General features: G+C 39.0%; 1 protein-coding gene across 3 annotated transcripts; it reads left to right on the top strand.

Annotated features, from left to right (window-relative positions):
* The first annotated feature begins 518 nt into the window (after positions 1 to 518).
* On the top strand, positions 519 to 26,203 carry nsfa (N-ethylmaleimide-sensitive factor a). 3 transcript variants are annotated; one of them, XM_077734443.1, is made up of 22 exons: positions 520 to 647; positions 7,106 to 7,123; positions 10,037 to 10,122; positions 10,480 to 10,579; positions 11,612 to 11,651; positions 11,795 to 11,961; positions 12,074 to 12,184; positions 13,441 to 13,516; positions 14,611 to 14,766; positions 14,930 to 15,129; positions 15,213 to 15,378; positions 18,200 to 18,274; positions 18,451 to 18,638; positions 18,960 to 19,055; positions 19,143 to 19,299; positions 19,530 to 19,663; positions 20,904 to 21,050; positions 21,308 to 21,442; positions 21,584 to 21,697; positions 22,351 to 22,406; positions 23,957 to 24,011; positions 25,314 to 26,203. In XM_077734443.1, the coding sequence occupies exons 1-21, from the start codon at positions 636 to 638 to the stop codon at positions 23,985 to 23,987; spliced, it is 2,265 nt and encodes a 754-aa protein (XP_077590569.1). In that variant the 5' UTR covers positions 520 to 635; the 3' UTR covers positions 23,988 to 24,011; positions 25,314 to 26,203. The 3 variants fall into 3 exon arrangements, with proteins under 3 accessions (XP_077590571.1, XP_077590569.1, XP_077590570.1); XM_077734445.1 differs by lacking the exon at positions 7,106 to 7,123 and having other exon boundaries at positions 519 to 647; XM_077734444.1 differs by lacking the exon at positions 23,957 to 24,011.

Raw genomic sequence — 26,203 nt, 5'->3', positions numbered from 1 at the left:
ATTTTAAAGTGTTCAACTAGCCCAGCATGTATGTTTTGGCAATATGGGACAAAACCGGTGAACCTAAGCAAGTCCAAACTCCACATAGGTAAGACTGGAACCCACCTGGAATTGAACCCTCCCTCTAAAAAGTGTGAAGCCAATGCGCAAACCACTCCACCACTGGGCTGCCCTTGTCATAATAAAGCAAAATTAAGGCAAATTCATTCATTTTTAATAATAGTAGTGGGAAAAAAACTCCACATTCAAAGTATTACTGACTCTAATAGGTATGATCTTGGCGAAGTGTATATTTAATTATCTGTTCATTTATAAATGCATTTTGACAACAATAAAAAATGTTAACTTGTAGCAAGAGAAAGTAAAATTACGGGTATGAATTTGAATGCTATTTTAGTGTTTGATGTACACACGTGAGCGGGTTTCCAAAGCGCACGAATAGGCTGGGTATGCATCACGTGAGCTCATAGGATGCGTGCCAGAATGAAAACTTCCGGTTATTTCATCCAATCAGCAAGGGATCCGCTGCACCTTATAAAGCCGCCTTCTGTCACATCACCCTTCTCACGTCCCCCTTGGCGTACGAACCAACCACCAATTTAACATCACTACAGCATCCACTTCAAACCGTGACGATGGCGGCCCGGGTAAGAAGAACTCACATTATATTATATACATGCCGATTTTACCCGAGCGTACGCTTCCTGATTTGAATCAGACAAATTCCTTGGTAAAACGGGACGCAAAATGTCGGACTATAAGCTAGCTCGCCTCGTCTACACTATACGCATCAAATTTAAATGAAAGTCGCTGCTATTTTTGGAGACATCTGATTTCCATTTGACGGTGTGCTGCAGCCTTGGCTACAATTTACGATTTATATTCGCCAGTCCAAATGTGCGCCGTCAAAATAAGTGTGAGTCTGCTTAATCCTGGGAGCTGCTTGCCCTTGAGCCGACGTTGCTGCATAAAAAGCGCTCACAGACAACAAGCCCCTTCCACTGGTGGTCCCACCGAACATAACGGTTTGCATTATTCTAGTACCTAGTCGCCGTCATGAATTGTGTTGTGAGCCTAGCCCAGTAAGGATTGATCATGTGTATGCTGACAGGTTTCATTAGGCAATTGCTTATTCATTCTGCAGGCTTTTAGGTGAACTGCAAACGTGTCTATCGGTTTGGACAGCAATTTACAATTGTTGTGCATAGGCCTCATTAATAAACATTTTATATAGCTGTAATTTTAAGATTTGTTTAAATTTGGTGATTGGGTTGGGACTCTGTATTAGCAGATTCCTCATAATCAGGTGACTTGGTCTCATCTCATTTTCTGAACTGCTATATCCTCATGAGGGTCGTGGGGGGTGCTGTAGCCGGTCCCAACTGATTTCAGGCCAGAGGCGGGGCACACCCTGAATTGGTGGCCGGCCAATCGCAGGGCACAAGGAGACAAATAACCATCCACACTCATAGCCAGGGTCAATTTAAAGTGTCCAATCATCCTGCCATGCATGTCTTCGGAATGTGGGAGGAAACCGGAGTACCCGGAGAAAATATATGCAAGCATGCTAACTCCACATAGTTGGACTGCCCACCCTGACTTGGACTCTCATGCAAAAGAAATATTTATTATGACATCCCTAGTCATAATGGATCCAAACTTTAATTTTAATCAATCATTTAATGATTTAACAAATATGACAGGATGCTTATCTGTGACATTTTTCACAGATCTTTTTTAAAGTTACGATGATACTACACTTTCATTAGTTCGAGAGAATTTAGATTGTATGTTGTTACATAAAAATATCATTCATCATCTATACCACTTATCTACACAAGGGTCACAGCGGGTGCTGGTCCTACATAAAAACTTCAGAATTAAAAGTGCTTTGCTAATTCTAATTTGACAGCATTTTTAATGCTATATTCTATGCATTAATATCCATCAGTCTCCATTTTTTTATTTTCATTTGTCTTGGTGCTGAAAATTAACATTACTTTTTAGTAAAATTTCTCTAATTCAACTCTTATTTGTGGATGGGTGAGAATGAAACTGGTCGGTATATTTAAGGAATTTATAGGAATCCATCCTCGAAATATGTTATTTTTGTTTAATGCCTGATTAATTAAATGTGGAATTAATATTTCCGGGAGATTTGTGCACTTGCACAATATGACAGAATATGAAAACATGCAAAATCGTCAGTCTTCAGCCTATAGTAGTGCATTAGTGCTTGTTATCTCCAAATTTGGACTTTCTTTCACTAACGTATGAGGAATATTATTAACATATACCGTATTTTCACACCTATAGGAAGGATACTGCGCCACAAAGGGCGCCTGTTCAGTTGCGGGTGTATTTTCTGTTTGTTGCCTATAGAAATGGGACTTTGTTTCAAATGATGCACTGCAATGATCGTGCTAGCATGAAATGCACGTTAGCATGCATACTAACGTATGTTTTGAAAAAAGGGAACAGGAGCAAAACTGAGATGGATTTTGTTTTCTTGACGTAATGCGTATTCGCAATTATGTAAGTCCAAGCATTCAAGGATCTACAAATCTGTCACATTTCTCATCTTCTGTATCCGACACAAAGGGTTAGGGCAAGTGGACTAGTTTGCCAACTATCCTGGGTTCCATCTCATTGTCGGGGTCAGAGTTGTCGCCTTGGGGTTTCGTAATAGTGATTCCAGCTTTGACAAAAGATCTAACCACAATACTCGCCCGCATTTTGGCCCAGTCCTCGACAATCCATTCCAAATCGTCACGTAACTCATGCGATGCTCCCTAGCCGTTTGCCACACTGTTTTTCCTCACTGTTATATTGTGTTCGATCCTTGGCTTTAGTCCATTTTCTAAGTGTTCACACCCGCATTCTGTTGTCATTCACGTTTGGCCTTTCCTTTCTACAGCTCTGATGTGTTATTTCTTTGAGTATTGAGAATAATTTTGAAGGTTAAAGCACTACGAGCACACGGAAGTTAACTCCCTCGCCACTCGTCTGGATTGTTTTGAATGACTTTACGGTAATGCTGGAATATGAGGGGAGGCTATTTTTAGGGTGGACGTCCGCTGGGTTAATCACAATAAGTAGTGACGGCAATAAATGAAAACTGTCAGTCAAGCGGTCAGGGTCATACAAAATTTTGAATTTAGTGCATAACCAGGGCACACCAACTGATTGGGCGCCTGTCCATTTTGGAGAATATTTTAGACTTTTAAGTGTGCTCTATAGGTGTGAAAATATGGTACATACTTGGTTATTGTGCCTTTAAAGAACTGGAAGTCAGCTTACATTTTTCAGTATGTAAAATACATTTGGGAAAAGAAATGATGGTCATTCAGTGTGAGTCAGAACAGCTCCAAGCCACTGCTGCTACTCCCAAGGTTGCACACAAGCTCACCCAGTTGGATCTTTTACTCGTGTGCTCTTGTGCTGTTGCTGGGCATACTGTGGATGGTCATTCCTTTGCTTAAGTACATTTCACAGTAGTGTTGTGACAATTCATCAATATGGTAAAACATTGCATGGAAAGTGTGTGTCTCAATCAGTTGTTGATATGCTCCTGCCAAGAATCAACATATTGTTTAAAAAGAGATGCCAATGCATATACAGGAACCAACATTTTATCACAAGGCCAATATTTTCCACTTTGATAGTGTCACTTTCTTTGCCCAGAAGTGACAGTTATCTGATATTTTCAGACTTTATGAACATTCCAATTCTGGTCTTTTCCCATTTGACCTGCTCCTCTTTCATATGTGTACTGTAGATCAGTTATGGATTATCCAATGCCTCTGTCATTAGCCCATAATAGTCATAAAAGAACCAAACATCATGAATATTTTCTGTGGCAAAAAAAGTATCTGTTCCAATCACTCTATCAGAGAAAAGTCAGTGTTGGAGAAAAAACTGGAAACTCAAGAGCCATGACTATGTTCTTTTGTCCACAACTGTATCTGCGGTTTCTTGTTCAGCTGGTCTCTGTGTTGAGAAGTGATAACAGTAAAAATCAATTCAGCCTCACCTGTGTGTGTGTGTGTGTTGTTGTTGTTGTTATCTAGGTTACAGAGGCAGGGAATACGACGGTTAAAGAAATAGATCCCAAGCACAATATCATATATTTTGTATTATTATCATCACAACCTTTCTCATTTCAAGATGGACTGTGAGATTGAAATGCTGTATGTACTGGTTTCGGTGAAAACGTGAAGTATAGAAGAAAAAGTATATATGTAACGACCTGACTGATAAATGCACTCAAAAGTTTTCTGTGTGGCAACTCAGACGGAGGATCACATGAGTGGAGTGTAATGAAGCATTCATTTCATTCATTTTCTGAACCGCTTATCCTCACTAGGGTCGTTAGCTGTCTTCGGGCACAAAGCGGGGGTCACCTTGTGGCCAGCCGATCGCAGGTCACGAGGAGAAGGACAACAATTCACTCTCAGACTCATACCTAGTGGCGATTTAGAGTGTACAATGAGCTTACCATGCAGATCTTTGCAATGTGGGAAGAAATCATAGTCCCTGGAGAAAACCCACGCAGCCGTGGGGAGAACATTAAAACACCACACAGGTGGACTGACCTGGATTTGAACCCAGGAGCCCCATTGTGAATCCACGCGCTAACCACTCATCCGCCGGGCCGCCCTAGACTCGAATTCAATACAACATAACATTCGCATGGAATGCACCACAGTTTATGAAGCTATTAAAAGCCACTATGCCCCACCCTGATCTTGCAGCATTGATTGCTGGATGCTTTCCCCGTCCTTGCTCTAGGAAAAAAGCATAATGAAAAATTCAGTTGGATGCTTTTGATGTTTGAACCAGTTTAAAGCTCATACTGAATGTCAAATATAGACACACAATCCAATAAAAGATGACCAATCAAGTGGCATCATATATTTCAAATGGATCAGGTGTCTATTGCAGACACAAACACTGTTAATTACTAGCCCGCCGCTTGTGGAAAAGCTGAAATAATGAGCGCGTATGACCAAAAGCAGGATAGGAGTGTGTATGGTTGAATATTATAATGGCACTCATGCCCATAAGAGTTCTTTTGAAAATTGTATAGTGTGAAATATGAAGTGGTAGCTACTATGGATGTCCCCATATCGGTATGGGCGCCCAATCAAAGCTATTTGAATTGTTGTGTAGTATCTGATTTTGTCTCAAAATCAAATTCAGTAGCGTTGAAGCATGTGTTTTGAGTAGCAACGAGCTTTACGACTGCAGTAAATCAAATCTCTAAGCTAATATGTCCGATGAATGGGACAACATCCCTCTAGAAACTAATGATTTTAACAGAGTATCATGTAAACAGAGCATTTCTTGTGGAGGTGCCACCTGGGCTCACTTATTCTTGGCTGGAGCATATCCTAGCCAACTATGGGGACCAGGCGGGGAACACCCTGGAATTGTGGCCACTCACAGTGCACAAGAGTGATGGACAACCTTGTCTAAATTACATATGTAACTTTAATTTATCTTTCAAAGTTCTTCTATGTAGTAATTGACCTTGTCAGAACTTATAGAGGCGTTAGTGGTGTGCCCTACAACTTTCAGGGTACAAAGGGGACGTGGTTTAGTGTGACCGAAGTACGATTATGTCCAAGGCACTAATTTTGTGGTCAAATGGCATAAACCCGGGAAGACTAACACACACACCACCACCACCAGCCAGCAGGCTGTCTGTACGAACCCTCGGTGTATGAAGCTGGCCCACGAGTAAAGAGTGGTTCCTGTCCATCCTTGCAAAAAAGGTCTAAAAAAAAAAAAAACATGGGTAGTTCCATCTCATAAACTCCTGCATGGTGCGTTGCATATGAATCTGATGTTAATAGACCAGATTTGAAGTATGTAAGTCATTATTTCTCCTCAATGTGGCAGTTAAAAAACTCCATCGATAAATCCATTCCACGATTTGAGTTTGAAATACATTACAGTGGTACCACGAGATATGAGCTTAATGTGTTCAGGGACTGAGCTCGCATGTGTTATGATTGCACCGCTTCATTGTGGCGCGATTGGGAATGGATTAGGACCCAGTTGCGGGTAGGCAATTAGCTTCAAAACGACAACTTTAATAACTTAGAAGCGATCTTACAAAACAACAAGGACTTGTGGAAGGGAAAACGAAACCAAACCGGAAACAGGAGAACGAGTAGTATCGGGGAGAAAGATAGCGTGGCTACATGGCTCTGAATTGCAATGACATCCTCAGGAAGTAATCGCAGATTGATTCCAGCTGACGGCAAGCCAGGAGGGACAAACGGGCCGCCTTGACAGTATGTCGGTTTACTCGTAACTCAAATGAAGGTTTCCCATAGAAACTAACTAAAAACAAATTCGTTCCAGCCCTCTGAAAAAACACCAAAAACAGGATATTGGATTGGAAAAACAGTTTCATTTGTTCAAATTCGCCATCAATTAACAAATTAACAAATATCTAGTGGTTTAAAAGTACTAAAATGTGATTAATTGTACTAAAATAAGACGAATATTGCGGAGGGGAGAGTAAGAGAGAGGGGGGAGAGAGTTTTTGCACGACAGCGCGCTCGTAACATAACATAAACAAATTTAAATGAACTTGGATTACAATGCAGACATACTCTAAAATAAATGTAATCTATTCTTCCACTAAACACTGAAGATCATAACGTCTAGCTAGGTATGTTAATTTGTCAGTAGGTGGTGAATTAGAACAAATAAAAAGATGTTTTTCCATCTTAATATCCTGTTTTTGGTGGGGTTTTTTCAGAGGATTGGAACGGATTAATTTATATTTAGTCATTTCTATGGGAAAATTTGATTTGAGATACGAGTAAAATGACAGAAGAGCTTGGTCCTGGAATGAATTAAGCTTGAATCTCAAGGTATTACTACACCGTCATCTCTGGGCCGCCCTCTTACCATGTCCACTATGTATGCATGTTTGTCATTAAATTGGCATGCATGTGAGTGAATCCACGCTTGTGACTTTATCGAACCAAGTATGTCACTACGAACTTACGCGTCCACGTTAAGTCCAACTCAGTCTCAAAAATGTCTTCTGTCCTTCCTCTCTGCTTGCCCATGCTGGCGCCACAAGGTGGTAATATTTTTCAAGGTATGTATGGAAATGCAACTGTTAAATCGATCTGTCGTCTATCTACAATCCCTTGCGAATTGTCTTGCTCTTCCCACCTGACAAAAAAATGAAATTCTTCTGGGAGAGCTGTTTGTTTGGGTCCCTGAGCGAAGACTACAAGTCCTTGTAATGTTTTGGTCCCATTGCAGCACAGCCATTCAGTGTCCTGAGCAAACTGGAAATGGAAATCCTCTGTCATTAGGATTCATTAATTTATACTCCTGGGCGTTCTTCAATATGCGTGTAAATGTTTGTCCCTAAGGGAATAACTATATTATTTGATTGTTATTTTTTTAATTACAATGAAATGAGAAATGGCATCATTTCACACTTGCGTCTGTTGACCAGTAGGATATGGTTGCAAAAGATTCCTTTTTCGCAGGCAACATTGTTTGCATCAGGGGCGTCAAACTGCCAACCCTTGCCAGGGTGTATTAATTCGTTCAATAATTTGGAAAATTTATACATTATAATTCTATGTCTAATCGATTAGTGAACTAATCCTGGCAGCCTTCGATTATCTGCGTTTGACGGCACTCCTTGTCCACACCATTTTGAATGGAAGAGGTGATTTAATTTGTTCATTTGCCCTCCAGGCCAAAATTAACTTGACTTCTAAAGCTGTCAATGGCGGCTGAATTAGTTAAATATTTATGACTTTTACCGAGATAGATAACACCATTAACCTGTGTATTTTTTCCCCCTCCTATGACTGTCCATGAGAGGCGGCTGCTTTTATCACAATTCCATTGTGAATATTGCCTAATAAGAATAAAATAATTCTGATTTTGAAATCATGCCTACGAAGTGGTTTTGTTTTTGCAAAATTTAGTTTGTAATCAGTCTCAACAATCTATCCCAGCACTAATATCTCTATGTCTTTCAATTAGTTTTTCCGCTGCTCGAGCTGCTTTTCTGATCCAGATGGTCTACTACAAAGATATACCGACACCTTTGGGACTTTTTTGATGAAATAGTGCTAACGTATTTTATTGTTGCTGCTAAACATAATCAGGCATCGACAGGAAAGTGTTGGGTCTTTTTATCTGCTTACCTGGTCTGCTTGTTTATTTAATTAGGGAAAGCACATATTAATGCACATATTTATATTCATGTTAATGTAAATATGTAAGAGTGTAGCCGAGTGCAAATTTCCATCTTTAGTCCCTTGTGTAGGTTGAAGATAAAACGATGACACATACTAGACACACAGACACGTAGCCCCTTGGTATGAGTGTGACTGTGAATGGTTGTCCATCTCCTTGTGCCCTGCGATTGGCTGGCCACCAATTCAGGGTGTCCCCCATCTGGTTCTGGTGCCGAAGTCAGCTGGGATAGGCTCCAGCACACAAATAAATGAATGAATATATATTTACATTCACATTCATGGTTGAGTGGTTAGCGTGTCTGCCTCAAAGTTCAGGAGTTGATGGTTCGTTCCCAGGTTGGTCTTCACTTTGAGGAGTTTGTATGTTGTCTTCTGGCATGCGTGGGTTTCCTCTGGGTACAGTTTCCTCCCACATCCCAAAAACGGAAAATGAAGCTCTGGTGTTGGAAACATTTGTACCGTGACCGGACGTTCGGTCACTGGTGTTTTGGTCGCCGTTAGGGTTAGGGTTATGGTTAGAGTTAAGGTTAGGGTTTAATATCTAAGTACATTTGAAAACCATAACCCTAACCCTAACGGCGACCAAAAGACCGGCGAACAACGGGGACCAAAGACCGGCGACCAAAAGACCAGTGACCAAACGTCCGAGTACCCATTTGTACTGAATAAGCACAGAGATCAAATAGGATAGACAATACTACTGATGTGGAACCAACCTGTAAGAAGTGGTGACATTTGTTGTCTCTGATAGATCTTCCAGAATTATACCTGATATATTGTCTACAGCACTGGTGATGTGCTTAACGCAGTTGCTGTGGTTACCAGCTCATGTGCTCAGACTGCAGCATTGTCTCAGAATTTTTTTTACCAGCTGAAGTTTGAGAGTGCCTTGCGCTATAGTCACATACGCATTTTCAAAATTAATAGTTTGAAAATGAACTAATTGTATGTGGCATATGATGGCACAAAATCATGATAAAATATGCTGTATCTTTAAAGAAATCTGCCAGTGATTGTGCTGGAAATGTTAGGCTCCCTCTGGTATTATCACCACGATTCCCATTGGGGTGTTGAAATGTTTCCATTCATGCCTTTCTTGTTTTATGATGTCACTTATCAAATCATTTCGACAGTTTGGTCTGTGATAAAACAGCATTGCATTATTGCAATATTTGGGTCCTGCTGCTCGATCTTTGTTTATAAATGGTACTGACGGTCGAACGATTCAAGTTGTAATCCCGTGCAATGCTCACCACTTTCTCACGAGCATCAAGCTTCTTTATTATTGCCACTTTCGTTTCAAATGAAGTGGCTTGCCTCTTCCTTGCACCACCCTCACTAGAAGCTTTTCGCTTTTCACCAACCATGTTGAATGGACGAGATATTTAATGACAGAAATGAAAAAGGCGCACTGGAGATACGTCACGCACTTCCGCACTGCAACAAACTGGGCCGAGAAAGGTGGATCCTGAGTGAGCTGAGTTCTCACCGCGCCAGGCGTCGGTATTAGCGGCAGAAAGAAGCACTACTCGGAAGAAAGGCGCACAATACAAAATCGAACTTATGAATATTTTTCGACATAAACGCAATTTGCAGACATGCTCGTATCTACCGTTTGTTCGTAAATTGAATATTCGTAAGTAGGAGAGCGTCTGTAGTCTCATTTTAAAAGCAACTGTGGTTGGTCTATCACCGTCAATGGATGCCAAGGATTCCCAGTTATGTCGCATGCCTAATAAAAGTTCTCTCCCTACCCTAATCCTTCTCTACCTCTCTTTTTGCAGACGATGCAAGCAGCAAGGTGTCCGACAGATGAGTTGTCACTGACAAATTGCGCCGTGGTCAGCGAGAAGGATCTGCAGTCTGGACAGTGAGTTGTCATCATTATCAGCGCCCACATTTCTCTTTTGCAGTGCCAATAAACACACCTACACAGCCTGTTTTGCTGTTTGTACTGCAAACTGATTAAATACACTTGAGATAACTGTGTCTGTAAAGCTATTCTCGCTGGGTTGACGAAATCATTTTGACACAAGAAATAGTTCATTTATCTTCCATGATTTCCCAAGGAAACATTAATTAAACATTGGCATTAATTTTACCATAGCTGGACTGATTGTCCAGTACAGATTGTTTATGTAGCTCAATATCCTGCTAAACAACTGATGAATTCAATTTGAGACGCCTTATGTACTGTGGCTAATTTTTGGTTATTATCTCTCCACAGACATGTTACGGTGAAGACTACACCCAACCACAAATTTGTGTTTACAGTCAAGACTCATAATACTGTGGCACCTGGTTCAATTGCCTTTAGCCTTCCACAGGTAAGCCATTTATACACCTACATTAAAATTATTTCAGTTTTATACTTCGAGATTATAAATGTTTTAGATAAGAGTGGGTGAGGTCCATGATGTACTCTATACCATATTTTTCAGATTATAAGGCAAATTTAAACTTCTTATGTTTTTTAAATCAAGTATTTTGAGTGTGTTTTATAATCCAGTGTGCCTTATTTTTTATTCTGGTTGTGCTTAACTCGTTGGCCGCCATTGACAACTGGACATCCAATTCATTTTGGTTCAAATCGCAGAATCAAACCTGATGTGAAGACATAGGGACAACAAGGAACATGGAACAGGGAGCATGGCATGGCAACTAGGCATGGTACTAACATAGCAGATAATCCAACAAAGACTAACAAACATAAAGGGTTTAAATAGACAGGTGAGGGTTGATTACAAAGTACACGCAGCTGATTACAATAGGAAGGGAAGGCCGAAGGGACACCAGAGGCGAAAAGCAAACAAAAAAACAAACAAACAAACAAAAACCCCAACTAACACTAACAGTTATAACTTAATAAGGGGAATTGCAATCATTAATAAAGGGGGGTATGGATTTTACAGAAGTCTATGCTATTCTCTGTTCATGGCTTTGTGTTCTTAAATACACCTTGGAGACCACATGGCCACTCTTGAATACAGCTTGTCCCAGAAAAGGGTGTTGTTTGGCCAACCATTTCAAATGGAACATGTCTGTGTAAGACAATCAGAGAGTCTGACAGACGAGGGCGGGTCTTACTAAAGACAGACACACAACCCCGAGAGAAAGAACACCATCACTAGTATTGGCGTATAGCATTTGGTGTATTGACAGTCTTAAGCCATTTGCCTGTTTTTCTTTTGAAAATATCTCTGAAATTCCCCTACCTGGCCTGTCTTCAGAACCTACTGTCACCCCTGACTTTACTTCTCCTGACTTTGCTTTGCTATCGATTCTGTTCTGCTGCTGCAGTAGTAAGATATGCTGACTAAACACCCTGTTGTCATTTCTTGTTCTTTTGTGTCTTATAGCGAAAATGGGCTGGCCTCTCCATTGGCCAAGAGGTGGAAGGTATAATAACACTTTCTCAATTTCAAATCAAATAAATGTAAATAAAAAAATGACGCATCCATATACAAGACTACATGCAGTAATTAAGGCTTGCCCTAAAAAAAGGACATTTGTATTGATATGGAGAATAAATGTGCCCTTAGTGTCCAACTACAACTTTGACAAGTCCAAACAGTGCATCGGTGCAATGACGATCGAAATCGACTTCCTGCAGAAGAAAAGTACAGACTCCTCACCTTATGACTCGGATAAAATGGCTGCCGAGTTCATCCAGAAGTTCAACAGCCAGGGGTTCTCTGTCACACAGCAGGTTCATTTTTTTGTTTGTTGGTACTACTAATACTTTACAAGAAATTAGTACATGCAGTGTAAGATACTTTGATTTCTTATAATTACATTTTAATTGTCTCATTTTTTTCTAGCTGGTTTTCAGTTTCTGTGACAAACTCTTTGGATTGGCTGTCAAAGACATTGAGGCAATGGATGCCAGCATCCTCAAAGGTGAAGCGCCATCTGGGAAGAAAGCACAAAAGGTATGGTGATTTTGGCTGCTTTAATTGGAATGGAGCGTGTCCGCCTCACAGTTCTAGAGTAGAGGGTTCGATCCCACATATGTCCTTCCTGCGTGAACTTAGGATAAGCGATTCAGAAAATGAATGTATAATTGGAGCAACAGCTAATATGCATGGGACTTAGTTGATTTTGTTCATTAATTTGACTTTTTTGTTCCATCTTTTGCGGAGGATTAAAAAAGACGTTTTTGTCGACGTTGTCTTTGGGCTTTTGTTTATTTGTGCATGCTGGGATTTCTAAAACGGCGTTTCATTTCGGTGGAGCTCAATTTAGTACACTAATTCAGTGCCCACCATCATTGCGGGTGGATTGACAAGAGAACTCTAGCCGTTAGATCTCGGCGTCAACAGAGAGGCGTCAAAAGACGTTTTTGTCGACGTTGTCTTTGGGCTTTTGTTTATTTGTGCATGCTGGGATTTCTAAAACGGCGTTTCATTTCGGTGGAGCTCAATTTAGTACACTAATTCAGTGCCCACCATCATTGCGGGTGGATTGACAAGAGAACTCTAGCCGTTAGATCTCGGCGTCAACAGAGAATTAAAAGCTAAACTGCGAACTGTGTTAGAGCAGTGGATGACAGGCAGGAATTTCTGACTCGATTAATGACGACTTTCATGAGACAGAGCTGGGCGTGTTGGATGCCGCATTTGCCCAGCTGCTCAAAATGAGTTATTATGCTGTTACTGTGTCACAAAAATACTAATACTTTACCTAGGAGAAAATAATAAAACCGTTGTTTATTCATGTTGGGAGTGAATGGAGTTGTCAGAAATCCAATTTGTAATCTACTAATAAGGTTTGGTTGACCTACCTGACTATTTTGTTGACATTCCCTTTAGCGCTGCACCGTCTAATGTGAGGGTGTCAGACTCGGGTTGGTTCGTGGGACGCGCTACGTCAACTTAATTTCACGTATAACTAAATACCCCAATGTGGGAATTATCTCTATCACAACCTTTATCACAGTTTGTCACAGGTAACATTTAAAATGTTTAGTTTAATTCATTGTATTTTCCCTGTTATATTCTGATGCTGTACAATGCTCTTAAGATAGTGGTGGAAATGAAAAATGTAGTTGTTTCTGCAATTTTCGTGGTTAAAATATAAGCTTGAAATAAATAACAAATAATGGAAAATGAAATCTATCAATGTTGAGAAATATACTCAGCAATTTTATTTGAAAATGTGTTTTTTTTCTCTCTGTTTCTCTTTATAGATTGATGTTGGTCTGTTGGTGGGCAACAGTCAAGTGATTTTTGAGAAAGCAGAGAGTTCATCCTTGACTCTTGTTGGTATGTTCCTTATCTGAAATGGATAAAAAAAATCATGAAAGCAATATTCTACTTGGGTAGAATTAAATCATCAGCTGCCATTGATCCCAATAGATGAGATGAAATGAAGGAACATTTGTTCAATCATTGCCACCCTCCCACTTCAAATGGCTTAAATGTTGCAGTATTACAAATTTTCTCTGGGAATATTGCATTATATGAATTTTTTGCAGATGATTTCCTCCAGCACATATGACCATCCATCAAATTAGTGTGCCGCTGCATAGTGATTGGGTAGCACTGTATGAGGAGTGTATGTATTAATATATAAGACGGCCCGGCGGCTGTGTGGTTAGCACGTCAGCCTCACAGTGGGAGACCTGGATTCAAATCCAGGTCAGCCCACCTGTGTGGAGTTTGCATGTTCTTCCCGGGCCTCCGTGGGTTTTCTCCCGATACTCTGGTTTCCTCCCACATTCCAAAAACATGCAGGTAGGCGGATCAAACACTCTAAATTGCCCATAGTCAGCTGGGATAGGCTCCAGTACTCCCCGCGACCCTAGTGAGGATAAAGGTTCAGAAAATGAGATGAGATTTATTCAAATGGAGCTCCTATCTTGGTACCAACCTATTTTTTCTCCAGTAGATGGCAGTACCTTACCAATATAAAACAAAATTTTGGTTGACATGTATTAATGGCAGCGCGGCAAATGAGTGGTTAGCGTGTCACCCTCACATTACTGAATTTCCTGGGTTCAAATCCACATCTGTCTTCCTGTGTGGAGTTTGCATTTTCTCCCCGGGCCTGCGTGAGTTTTTTCCGGGTACTGCGGTTTCCTCCCATAGTCCAAAAACATGCATGGTAGGCAGGTCGGACACTTGTGAATTGTTGTCTGGCTGGCCATTGATTCATGGCGTCTCCTGCCTCTGGCCTGAAGTCAGCTGGGATATGCTCCAGCACCCCTACGACTCTTTTGAGGATGAGCAGTTAATAAAAGGAATGAATTTAATATTAACAATGTACAAGTTAAAATGAAGACACTTCTGATCTAATTAAATAGTTATGGAGTATTTTTATTTTTGTGCAAATATTTACTCTTAGTTCCTTTTTATAGGTAAGGCAAAGACCAAGGAAGCCCGTCAGACAATCATCAACCCAGACTGGAATTTTGAGAAAATGGGCATTGGAGGTTTGGATAAGGAATTCTCTGACATTTTCAGGAGAGCTTTTGCCTCTCGTGTCTTCCCCCCAGACATTGTGGAGCAGATGGGTGAGACTTTACCTTAATTTGTATTATTGTACAAACTGTTCAAAATGTTAAATATTGAACAAACCACACAACCCTTACGAGGATGCATGAAAATGCTCTATTCTATGGATTATTTTTCTATATTCCTCATAAATATCTAATGCTAGTTTTTTTCTTTATTCAGGCTGTAAGCACGTGAAGGGTATCTTGCTTTTTGGACCTCCAGGCTGTGGTAAAACCCTAATGGCCAGACAGATTGGCAAAATGCTTAACGCCCGTGAGCCAAAGATTGTCAACGGCCCTGAAATCCTCAACAAATATGTGGGCGAATCAGAGGCCAACATCCGCAAGTTGTTTGCTGACGCAGAGGATGAACAAAAGCGGGTGTGTGATTGGACGTCTGTTGTCTTTTCCATTTACAAATAGTTTTTTAACATGATTGAAATTTCCTTCCCCACCTTGGCTAGCTGGGAGCCAACAGTGGCCTTCATATCATCATTTTTGATGAGCTGGATGCCATATGCAAGCAGAGGGGGACAGGTGCTAGCAGCACAGGCGTGCATGACACTGTGGTCAACCAGCTTCTATCCAAAATTGATGGCGTGGAGCAACTCAACAATATCCTGGTCATTGGTAAATAATATGTTCTGCTTTTTATGTATTGTTTGGTCAGAAAGTGAAAACTACCAAAAACATTTACTCAAGAAAAGTACTGGAACATACATTGATTAAATCTTCCTTAATCATAGGTACTGGTGTAAAAATCTCCTCAAATTTAAAGTTAACATCTTTTTGTTGAAAAAGTTATTTTTATGTTGTACAAAATGGGCAAGACATACAAGACAACAGAGGTAATAGTAACGACTTACATAAGCAAAATGGTAACGTATCCATTTTAGTTATGTTCAATGTTAATTATGTTTATTAGGAACATTATGTACCTCAGTAGCAGCTATTGCATTTGTTTCGCTAACGGTACCGGGACACAATAATTTGTAGTTGGTTGCAGTATGTATTTGCACTACTTGAATACAGCGTTATGTTAATGATGAAATGTACCTTGTATTTTACGTTTACAATGTCTCTGGCGCTCAAAGATATCACATATGAGACTTTTCACTTGTCACTCATTGGCCATTTTGAGTCAGTGCCATTTGGTAAGCATATCAGCTCAGTCATTGGACCGTGTACATTGAGATGGCTAAAGAATTAACCTCCTAAGACCCAGACTCATGCCAGGAATGCATTTTTATTTTCTCATTGATATTTAGGCTAATTGGGACCTGATGAGTATGAATATATCTTTTTACTTGGTGTAGTTTCTGAGAAAATGATCTCCTCATCATAAGAGGACGCCAGGCCCTTGTAGTCCAAAATTTAACATCGTTGTCTTGTGACAACCAAAAATGTGATGTCCACACATGTGGATGTCAGGTCCTGCGAGGTTATTTTTTTAATTGCTTCCTTTGTCACAAAGGTCAGACATACACTGCATTCTTAAAAATATTTATATTTTCTCAAAATGTAACTAGAATGGTGGTATGGTGTGGGTGCGGTTGGCACTTCCGCCTCACACTTGTAAGTCTTGGGTTCAATCTCCCGTGGGTACTGACCTTACTGTGTTGCATGTTCTTCCCCTGCCTGTGTGGGTTCGGTACTTTGGTTTCCTCCAAGTTAAACACTCTACATTGTCCCTAGGTATGGGTGTGAGCTTTAATGGTTGATTGTCCTTGTGCTCTGCTATTTGCTGGCAACCAATTTAGGCTATACCCCATCTTCTACTCTTAGTTTGCCTTGATAGGTTCCAGCAGCCCCACGACTCTTGTGAGGATAGGTGGATGGAAAAATTAAGGAAGGAAGGATTCTAACCAGGCTCGTATACAGAATAATATGTAGCCACTTGATGGTGTAATTGTCCACTTGCCTCATTTTAATGCAGGCAAGCATGGGATCTATTCCTGCTCGGTGTGATAGTGCATGCAAATGGGTGTCTGTCTCTTTGTATCCCCTACGCCTGAATGGCGACCAGTCTACAGTGTAGTCTGTCTTTTGCCCTAAGTCAGCAAGTCCAGTACCCCTTGAAACCCAACTACAAGGGCTGTGCTATGACACCTGTGGACTCAGGTGGACCACTGGCAGAGGTGCAGAACAACTTTTTGGCCGCTTTGACTCCCAAGCTTAACACTCAGTCACACCACCTCAACCTCCAATACATCCCACCTCTGAAACCACCTCACTCATCGTAGTGGTAGTGGACATGTGACGTGTGCACCGTGCTGTCATCCCCAGGAAGGCCACAGGATGGAATACCAGGAAAAGTACTCAAGGCATGTGCTGAGCAACTATTGCCAGGCTTTACTGACATTTTTAACCTGTCACTAGAACAATCCACCATCCCAACCTGCCTAAAATTGCGCACCATCATCCCAGTGCCCAAGAAGTCACCTGCGAACAATCTGGGCGACTACCGACCAGTAGCTCTCACACCAATCATCACAAAGTGATTTGAAAAACTAGTACTGAAACACATCAAAGCCCGTCTTCCCCTACAATAACCACATCCCTCCACACTGCAGAGAAAAGAGGGAGATATGTCAGAATTCTGTTCATCGAGTACAGCTCAGGCTTTAACGCGATAATACCAGGCATTCTTATCCTCAAGTTGGCAACCTAGGGCTCCAACCTTCCACGTGCTATTGGATTAAGGACTTTGTGCCTGACTCCAGCACGTGAAACTGGGTCGTCACATAGCATCCACCCGGACGCTCGGCACCAGCTCGCTATGTCTACCATCTACGACTTCCATTGCCTAGTTCCATAGAAAACAATACAAAGCCCGGCTTCCACGTCTTCAACGTGCTGCCCTCTCACAGGCGTTAGAGGACCATATCAGCCAAAACAAAAAGACTCAGACTGTTGCTTCCCAAGAGCCGTCACAATAGTAAACTCCAGTTTTTGCACCTTTTAGAGGACCCAATCTAGACTCAATTACGTACTGTCACTGGTTATATAAATTTCCATAACACTTCCAGATGCATATCAATAAAGAATGTTCTAAGATGTATAACTTAGTCTTACCACGACAAATGTTTATCTTCCACTTTAATACTTGCACTAAAACTCCATAGCTACCTTGCGTGCTGCTAACCCCTTTAGACATTTTTTTTTTACCTCACTTCATTTTTTTTATATAAATCTTTTTTATGACTTCTTATGTGTCCACTGTTTGGTGAAGCTTTAAATCTTCTTGTACTTGTATAATGACAATAAAGGCATTCAATTTAATTGTGATGAAAAGGACTACAAAAGATGAATAATACATTGCAGTAGAGATCATCAAAGATCCTGAGGTTTTACACTGGGTTACTGTCTGGCGCTTCAGTTTTTAGACCCAATCACAGATGTTCCCTACTGGCATGGACATTCAAAATTGTACTATTTCTGTTTCCACCAGGGATGACCAACAGGCCTGACCTGATTGATGATGCCCTAATGAGGCCTGGCAGATTTGAAGTTAAGATGGAAATTGGTAAGTGTTCCCTTCCCTTTCTCACTTGTCTCTATGTAAGAAAGAAAACAACAATTACATGTTCAGAAGAACTAACACACAAAATACACATAAAACAAATCCAATGTGAATTTTTGCACTACCATCAAAGTTGCTTTAACCACACACACAAAAAAGCTGTTGCTATTTTCTAACAGGTCTCCCTGATGAGAAAGGTCGCCTTCAGATTCTCACAATTCACACAAACAAAATGCGAAACTTCAACTTGCTTGCTCAAGATGTCAACATACCTGAGCTGGCAGCTGACACCAAGAACTATAGCGGTGCAGAGCTGGAGGGACTGGTTAGGGCAGCTCAGTCCACTGCAATGAACCGACATATCAAGGTTAGTTTGCCAACCTTTGACAAGTTTAATCGTTATTTGGTATTTAGGTTAACTTGTGTTTTTAACCATTCAAATGTAGTCATTTTCACTTTTGAATGTTGAGTGTTGCTGTCAAGAAATTACATTTACAAATATGAATTGTTTATGGCTCGTTCTCTCTGTACAAATTGAAGTTAGAATCTGTACTAATTGAAGTTAGAATCTGTACTAATTGAAGTTAGAATCTGTACTAATTGACGTTAGAATCTGTACTAATTGAAGTTAGAATCTGTTTATAATGTAGTGTAGGTCCTTGATTTTATTGTATTTCATGTCTTTTAGGCTACCTCTACAGTTGAGGTTGACATGGAAAGGGCAGAAAAGCTGCAGGTCACCAGATCTGACTTTATGGGATCTCTCAACAATGATATTAAACCTGTGATTATCATTTCTTTTTTTTCAACTATTGAGTCTGAATGTAGACTACAATTTCAGCATTGCCAAATAATTCCTCTTTTTTTCCAGGCATTTGGTACAAACCAGGAGGATTACTCCAACTACATCATGAATGGTATCATCAAATGGGGTGACCCCGTTTCACATGTTCTCGATGATGGAGAGCTACTTGTACAGCAGACCAAGAACAGTGATCGCACCCCACTGGTAGCTGTGTTGCTGGAGGGTAAGTATTTACTCTTGAACAAAATGAACAACTTCAGCCTTTTTTTGCAATGAATAAATAAATATTTAAAACAAAAGAAAGCAAACTCTGGACTTTCATTTAGAGAAATAGACACATATAATAATGTTAGCAAAATTTATGGCACAAAAACTAGGCTCACTGGTACCTTTTTATGAGGTAAATTATGTATAAAATCAACAGCTTCAAACATCATTACACTTTTCTTCAAGGTCCACCACACAGTGGAAAAACAGCTTTGGCAGCCAAGATAGCAGAGGACTCGGAGTTCCCCTTTATCAAGATCTGTTCTCCGGACAAGATGATTGGACACTCAGAGATCTCGAAGTGTCAGGCTATTAAAAAGGTTAGTGCTGCACTGTTTAATAACTTATAGGGCAGGTGACTATTTTTGTTTATTTAAAAAAAAACCTGGTTCTCTGCCCTCTCCACGTTACCATCAACTGCAGTTGTAGCATAAAAGACCTAGTCCAAACATGTCATATTTTGCCTCATGAGGCCACAATATTATCATTTGGTAAACAATTCCAGCCTATATACATGTCCCATAATGTGATGTCCACATATGAGTCATTATTTATCTTTTAAATTGTTGGTCTTTGTTTTCATATGAATTTTTAATGAATAAATACAATTATAAAATATAGAATAAATTGTTAATTTAAAAAATACACAACATTATGGTACTCAACTTGATAGTGCACATGACCCATAATGTGATTTCTACATGTATGGACACCAATACATTCTAGTTATATACTGCATATTTTTAAAATTATTAATCCTTTATATAACAAATTTTCATGAAAAAAAGGGTTAAGATGGAGTCCATGTTTATCGAAAAAAATAAAAAAATAAAAAAAAAAAATAAAAAAAAATAAAAAAAAAAATATATATATATATATATATATATATATATATATATATATATATATATATATATATATATATATATATATATATATATATATATATATATATATATATATATATATATATATATATATATATATATATATATATATATATATATATATATATATATATATATATATATATATATATATATATATAATGATTTTTCAGGGATAAAATAATATCACCTTGTTCAAAAGGCATGTCATATATGAATAAATCTATCTTCATCATTTTATGACTTTTTCTCATCTCATTTTCTGAACCACTTCCTCACTAGGGTCGCGGGGGATTCCATCACCCCCCAGCGACCCAAGGGAGGATTAAGCGGTTCAGAAAATGAGATGAGATGGAAAAATATTTTTATATATTGTATGGATGAAGGAAATGTCCAAACAATAACAGCAAATTAACAAATAAACAGGAAGCTACTTGTAGTATATAGCTCATATGGCATGGCCTGGCAAAGTTTAACAAAACTAACCAACCATTTTATGAGAAGATCAAGTGTGTCATTGTGGGCTACGATTGGCTGGCGACCATTTCAGGGTGTTCCCCGCCTACTGCCAGCAGTTAGCTGGGATAGGCTCAAGCACCCATTTGTGAGGCTAGGCACCATGGAAGATAATTGGATGAATATATTATATTAAACTGTTTTCTTTCAACTATAGGTTTTTGATGACGCTTACAAATCCCAGCTTAGCTGTGTGGTGGTTGATGATATTGAACGTCTACTTGACTATGTTCCAATCGGACCACGTTTCTCCAATCTGGTTCTTCAAGCCTTGCTGGTACTCCTGAAAAAAGCACCACCCAAGGTCAGAGTTCATATATTAGTGCCATTGACGATAATTGTCCTGTCATGTGGCATCTAATCATTCTTTCTGCTGTGAATTTAAATGAGTTCACCACCAAGTCATTCTTTGCAAACCCTCACATTTCAAGTACATTGATAAAATTATTCTGACACTGTAGATAGTCAGAAGGACAGCCCTTATGAATAACTTACCAGATGAATCTTCAACCCCCTCTGTTGGATTCACTATATACACCATGTTCTTCTATGTTCCTTTAGGGTCGAAAGCTGCTCATCATTGGCACCAGCAGCAGGAAGGATGTCTTGCAGGAGATGGAAATGTTGGATGCCTTCAGCACTACCATTCACATTCCAAACATCTCTACCGGGGAGCAGCTTGTTGATGCTTTAGAGGTCAAAACCAAGTCAAATGGAACATATCCTATTTAGTCATAAATATACCAATTTGCTTTAATTCTTGTCATATTAAAAGTACTCTCCTTGGAAGATTGCTACAGATATGACTGACAATGTTTTTTTTTTTCTTATCTGCAGCTCCTGGGGAGCTTCACAGACAAAGAAAGGTCCAGCATTGCTCAGCAGCTTAAAGGAAAGCGAGTTTGGATCGGCATCAAGAAACTCCTTGTGCTTATTGAGATGTCCCTGCAGGTAATGTGTTATTCAAACCAACATTCACAGCGATTAGATGACAATGTCTGAAATTCTTGCAAAGCTAATCGCAGGGCACAATGAAAAAGACAATCAAATCACAATCAAACTGCCACCGAGTGGGAATTGAACCCATGCTGCAAGCACCGAAATCATGCGGAAGAACCAGCGTCATGTGGCTGTCAAAGAGTTGAATTGAATTGAATTGAATGCCTTTATTGTCATTATTCAAGTATAATGAGGTTGAAAACTTCAGCATGAAGTCCCAAAATAAATTATAAATTATCAATAAATAAGTAGTCAACAATGCAATGATTTTTCTTAAGATTTTCCCTTCTAAGTAACACATTTGTACTCCCTATTACAACCATGAATATGGGGATGAAAATTGGGAATCAGGGGGAGTCGTATATGAGAGAAATCATCAATTTCAACCATTTTAAGGCAATTTTAAGGGTATGGCTTCGAGGACCCTAATATACCAAAATTCCTGTGTTGTTGATGTGCAATGAGTGGATTTTTAAAGCAACTTTGGTTCGTAGTTCACCATCAATGGCAGCCATTGTGTTATATGCATGAAACGTCAACGTTTGGACTATTTCTTGTCTTAACTGTGGGCTTTAACTTCACTTGTATCTATTTTTTGTCTCCAGATGGACGAAGATTACAGAGTGACTAAGTTCCTGACTCTGCTTCGAGATGAGGGAGCGTGAGTATACATTAATAAAGAAAATAACCCTATTTAAGATTTACCAACATCATTTTACATAAAATTTGGTCATTTCCATGTTCAATTTCAATTGCTTTTCCATCATGTGTAGGGTTGCCAACTCGCTGAGATAAAAAAAAAAGGGACACCTCATTGGTTCAGCTGGCCAACCCGATAACTGTTACCCTAGTTTAAAAAAAAAAAAAATTCTTTGACTCAAAGTTGTGTTAATAAGGTTCATATTTGTGTGGTATAAAAACAATATCAGTAATTATCATGAGTTAAATACAAAAAATACTACCAAAAAATGTATGAATTTTAAAAATGTTTTAAGCCTTGGTTTATATTTTTTACGGAGCTGTAAAAACACATGATTGATCGTGCAGGTTTGAACATTGGAAGCGTGTAGATTAATAAACAAACCAAAACTTTTTATGCATTAGGAAAAATTGCAAACATAAACTCTGAGGCAAATTGTTAGGTTCATTAATAATTACCTTCGTCCGTAATTATCAATAACTGCAGGCAGACATCTTATTCAATTATTGACATTTAATTAAATAGAATAGATCACAGGTAAAACCTCAGAGGGGAGATTCAGCAAGCCAGAGTTTCTCCTTCAACTTCCGAACGTCTCATCGAATAGACATTTTCGTACGACTCTTATTACCATGAATCAAAACAATTTACAGAGTTGTTGATTATTCCATCACGTATGAGTAAAAACAACATTTGGAACTACAATAACAATCAAAGTATTTTACCAATAACAAAAACAGGAGACTAGACCTAACAACATTTAGATTAGAACAATTATGCCTTCCTTGACCTAAGAATCATATAATAATTACATAAAGAAAAACCCGAAGTGCGTCACGAGTGTTATGGACGTGGCAGAAACAATATCTTTGTTATGGGCTCCGTTGCTGGAAATGGCAGATATCGAGTCTTTGCCCGATCAACAACCCTCTCAGCCCGATACTGGGTATGTGGATGTAGCATCAACAATCCTTGGAGAAGTCCATGTGAGAGTGGACTAGGCGGTTATTCGTGACCTCGCAACACTTTGAGAATAATAAGAGAATGATTTAACAAAGAAATGACTTAATACAACTATATTTATAATAGTAATACAGAATAAACCCAACACAAATTTGTATAGACAAACAAGTTCCATAAAAAATTTTCTATGCTGCATTATTTCTTTTCGGTCATCTACAGTACCATGTTGTTGTCGATGAGCCTGATCTCGTATTGTCATACTCGAATACTTATTGGCTACAAAGAAGGGGGGTGGTGGAATACCTTTGTCTTCATATTCTTTAAAATCATCTCAACAGTATTTGTTCTTTTCTCAAATCGGACCTTATTTTACAATTCCATGACAATACGGAACAAACTGGGTCCCTTGTAAGCTCATTATGAAGTTTGTTCGGTATATGTCTCGATTCCGTTTTTCAAGAGACGGTTGGCAACCCTAATCATGTATGACTGTATCTATCATTACAACAGCAGTGTATTTCCTCAGCAATCATTTTACTTTACATCAGGTTGAATGAAGGTAACCAAATCCGAATTTAAGATGCCAGTCATTGCCTCCTACTGGTAAGGTAACAACAAATTAGACAATGTATTTAGAACCTTGAGAATAGAGTAATATATAGTTCATCCTTTAGTGTAGTATCCATACTGTACAGTAGTAATTGTATTGTTCAGCAGATCCTCCATGTTTGTTTGTAATTATTGTAGTCACTCAATGTTCATATCCTAATGTAAAATGTGCAATTAAGCAAATGTTCGCATAAAAGTTTAATCCTGATTGCCAAAATAACCATTAGGTGAAGTAATGGCATTTACTATAAATGCATAACTGGGTTAATATTAGCTGACTATGTCGATACATTTTAATCTTATAGGTACAGCCATACCTCTACTTATGCATGCCTCTAGGTACGAAAGTTTCAGGTTACAATTTTTTTTAAATGCAAATTAGTGATTCGAGATACAAAAAGATCAAAGTTACGAAATCATTCAAAAAGTAAATGCATTTCCTTATCCATTATTTTATTTTGAATTCCCCTTATTAAGCGATTAAAAGCTGAACAAATGCAACGTGGCATTTTCACACACACGCACACAAGATACACGTAAAAGTCTAAAATGTACTGCAAAATGTACAGCTTTCGGCCCTGGCAAAAACGGGCACTTGCCACAATTTGGCGGACAAACACGGGTATTACATCTATAACTGCCGTGGACGGATATATTTCAGTGGCGCACAGCACATTTTCATATGCTTCATTTATTTTAAGAGATTAATAAATAATTTCCTTATAATTTTCTCAAAGGTTTCTGCATTTCCTCACATCTTTCATACAAAGTTGGGACACATTGACCAATTTTAAAGGGTCTAGTTGGTAGTTGTGTGAGGACTATGGAACAAATGAGAGAATTTTGATGAACATTTTTAAGTCACGAAAAAAATCTTGGAACCAATTAATTTTGTAAGTAGAGGTACAACTGTGTATTCAACTATGTGACTGACTTTTGGGTAATCCCCTCATGTGGCTCTTTAAAAGTGGTAGATGTCACTGGCACTCATAAATATTTACAGCCTTCAGTCTTGCTTAAAACACATCATACATTTTATCAGTTTATCTTTTCTCCTTTTGAAAAAAAAAATGACCATATCGGCCGCATTGTCTTGCTTAATGGCGTTTTGTCTTTGTCACCTTGAATGTTTCGGGCATGTCAAGTCTGATTTGTGCGTCTACAAGCCTTTATTCAGTCATCATTTTCTTTGCAACAAATACGGCGCATATACGAGAAAATACAGTAATAGTTTAGCACCATTAATGACAGCCAATTCATCCAGAATTGCTCATACTTACTTTTTGTATTTTTTAGGGATCGGAGTTTTTACGAGTAGAATGGCTTCAGAAATGCAGCAACTCTTCCATTATTGAAAAGCTACAAATAAGATGCAATGAAGTAGAGAAGAGCAAGAAGAGGTTTTCATTCCTGTCCACTTAGTCATTCCTCCATCCATCTGACTAAATACAATTCTGGTAATAGACACTGTACAACCTCGAACTTATCTCAGCATGTTTCTGTAGAAAATATCAATGTATCACAGCCCATCCTCCAAGTATCTATGTCGACATATCACTGCAATTTACGGAAAGTTGTACTGTTATTCATTTGTCATCTGATATTGACTGATATTGATATTGCAATAGATGATTGTAAAAAAAAAATGATGCATCTTGGTAGAAGAAATAGCTATATATATGTTTTTAGCTACTTGTGAAGTATGTATTGTATTTGTTATTGTCACGCTACATTTTAGTTAGTATGATATGTACTGACACAAACAGTACAAAAATTCTTAAAATGAACATAAATGGAGTGCAGAGTATTTACTTTTTGGACTATCAGAGGTTTGTGGTGACCATGTAGTAGGTGAAAACAAAGTACTGTGTCCCATGTGTAGATGTTCAGCCTTTACATTTCTTTCCATGGTTTAAGGCCAGTGTGGTCAATTTAAGCCCACGGTGAAGAGTATATGTAAACACCAGAAGTATATTGAGGGGGAGAAAAATATTCCATGTTCTTTTCAGATTATGTAGAGAAGATATATCAGTATGATCTGTAAATATTTGTTGTCCTGGAGACCATGACTTTATCTGGTTATGTATAGTGGAAGTGAGTGTTGAATTGTTTGATTGGTTGTCTGTTATGTGCAGTTCACAACAGTTTAGTAAAGCCAGTGTAGCTTTGCATTGTCAGTGTTCAAT

This window comes from Stigmatopora nigra, chromosome 15 (genome assembly GCF_051989575.1).
Source record: "Stigmatopora nigra isolate UIUO_SnigA chromosome 15, RoL_Snig_1.1, whole genome shotgun sequence".
NCBI classification, from domain to species: domain Eukaryota; kingdom Metazoa; phylum Chordata; class Actinopteri; order Syngnathiformes; family Syngnathidae; genus Stigmatopora; species Stigmatopora nigra.
Note: the sequence above shows the minus strand (reverse complement) of the source record. Positions and strands in the feature narration are given on the sequence as shown.